Source organism: Phytophthora parasitica, assembly GCF_000247585.1.
Source record: "Phytophthora parasitica INRA-310 unplaced genomic scaffold supercont2.32, whole genome shotgun sequence".
Classification (NCBI taxonomy): Eukaryota; Oomycota; class Peronosporomycetes; order Peronosporales; family Peronosporaceae; genus Phytophthora; species Phytophthora nicotianae.
The window spans coordinates 535,796-537,868 of NW_008649018.1; the positions used below are offsets into that span (position 1 = coordinate 535,796).

The 2,073-nt window shown below is 52.0% G+C and overlaps 2 protein-coding genes across 2 annotated transcripts in view; both read right to left on the minus strand.

Moving 5' to 3' along the window:
• PPTG_23200 (hypothetical protein) overlaps window positions 1–482 on the minus strand; it is a gene marked incomplete at both ends in the record, with an annotated part of 2,257 nt that extends 1,775 nt beyond the window's left edge. The window contains one exon of the mRNA XM_008909013.1: window positions 66–482. Coding sequence (XP_008907261.1) covers window positions 66–482 — 417 coding nt within the window. The remainder of the gene's footprint in view (window positions 1–65) is intronic.
• An 879-nt stretch (window positions 483–1,361) lies between these two features.
• On the minus strand, window positions 1,362–2,004 carry PPTG_13388 (hypothetical protein; the record flags this gene model as incomplete). Its single annotated transcript, XM_008909014.1, has 1 exon — window positions 1,362–2,004. One exon carries the CDS (start codon window positions 2,002–2,004, stop codon window positions 1,537–1,539), a length of 468 nt encoding a protein of 155 aa, XP_008907262.1. The 3' UTR covers window positions 1,362–1,536.
• Between the last annotated feature and the right edge of the window lie 69 nt (window positions 2,005–2,073).

A 2,073-nucleotide genomic window follows, 5' to 3' on the forward strand; every position in this document is an offset into this window, starting at 1 on the left:
GAGTCCCGGTCGAGTACGTGCGCAGCAAATGATGCCGGTGTTGCGTGGGTTACACGGCAGGTTACGATCATACCAGTCACCATGCCACGAGCCTTGGCAGCCTCCAGGACCGTACCCAAAGGCTGTTCGTACGTATCAACAGCGATAGCCGAGTCGTACGTCTTGTAACCCGTCGAGTAGGCCGTCGCAGACGACGCGGAGTCCGTGATATAGCTGGTAGACGAGTGTGTTTGCACCGTTCCCATAAGGTGAGGGTCAATGTGTAGACGAGTCTCGAGAGTAGGGTCGAGCACTGTGCGTGCGAGCGTGAAGATGTTAGGACCCGTGCCGTCCGGGATCATCATGATGACGCTGCGTGGAGAGTCTTCGTTCTCATCGAAGTTGTAGTCCACATCGATCGTCTTGTACTCGTAGTGGGTAGCAGCACTTGCGAGCGTGACAGCAGCGGCACACAGAGCCAGCACGCGACTGAGATTGGCCATTGCGGAGAGTTTGGGGACTGTGCAGGACCGAGCAAAAGGCAGAATGGTGAAGTGATGGCACTGAAAACTTTACGTATACTTGCCCCGGGTCTCCGTGGAAAGCCCTGAATGATACAGGTACGGAGCACTTCGTCATTGAAGCATTCGTGCGCTCGTAGAGGGAAGTTCGATGATGTTTTTTTCTGTTGCACCGCCGCTCATCTTGACCGAGTAGATTCCTGTCGAGAGTTGCAGTGAATCTTGGTTGAAGCGCTCGGATTAATTTAATCCCTTCTGTTGAATCGCCTATCCGTGGCAAAGAGAGGCCACGGGCTCCGTTGCGATAATCCCCGACCACCCAAATGCATTGCGATCTCGCTGCTCTATCAGTGTGCTTGACATGTGAATCACACTGCGAGCGCAAAGATTCTCGACGTGAGGTCTTGTGGGACGTTGGAGTCCTGAATGTCAGGCTGAATGCGTTGTGCAGTGCTTGCTGAGCAATGCTGACCTAGCAGATGGGCAGCACGAGGGAAGGCAGCATGGAGCGTAATGTTGCAGCAGCACTTTTGCTGAGTCCTTGGCGCTGAGTTGTAGTGACGAAGGCCTATCCTCTTAGTCTGTACTGCATGAAGACAGCGTAGCAAAAAATAGTAACTACAAAAAATAGATGGGAACTTTCGGACCGTACCAGCAGTGCACATTGTGCACTGCGCAGTGGCTTTCCATTGCTAGACGATCCAGTGTGCGTGAGTCCCTGAGTCTCAGGCTGAGAGATGCTGCGCTACGTTGCAGAGCAGCCGGGCGGGAAATTAGCTCGCACGAGCGTCCACCTCAGCATCAGCATCAGATTCCGAAGTGTTCGCTTTTTCATTAAATTAGTCGACATTTCATATTGAAGCTGCAGAGTCTGCAGTACAGACTGACATTAATTCTGTAGCTGGAACAAGATCCCCAGGTGCGTGGGCACAAGTCGGCACTATAACTTGTAAGTATTTCGATTAGAATCGGATTGGATATCAAAGTTCGATACGATCTCTACCATTACTTTTGTTGATTGGGATCCTCGACCAGCTCAAAACGCAAGAGGGTCCTCCAGCACCGAAATGTTGCGGTGCTTCATCGTCTCCAGCTCCTGCTGGTGTTCCAGACCCAAGAACGTCGTCATCAGCTTGTTCAGGTAAACGTTTTCGTGCACACCCTTGCACATGCGTTCGAAGATCATCGGACCCTTGCAATACAAGTTCACATCCGTTCCAACGTGACCCACGGTCGTCCAGCCAATCCAGGCAGGCGCACTAATAATGTGACCCAATTCAATCAGAACGAAGTACAGATCGCGAGTCTCGTCAACAGCAGCGGCGATTTCAGTCACGAGCTTCGCGACGTCACCATCTGTGACAGAAGTCACGTTGGTGTAGTTAGCCAGCATCATCTTGGACGTTTCCAGTAGAACAGCCTTGCACGTTTCGTTAGCTTCGATAGCACACTCGTCGCTCGCCAGAATCTCATCGAGACGCTCTTGCATCGCCTCGGTCGACATATTTTGCTGCTGCAATTGGGTTGGATACCAAGGATACGGATATTCCATGCCACTGCGACCAAGCGTAAG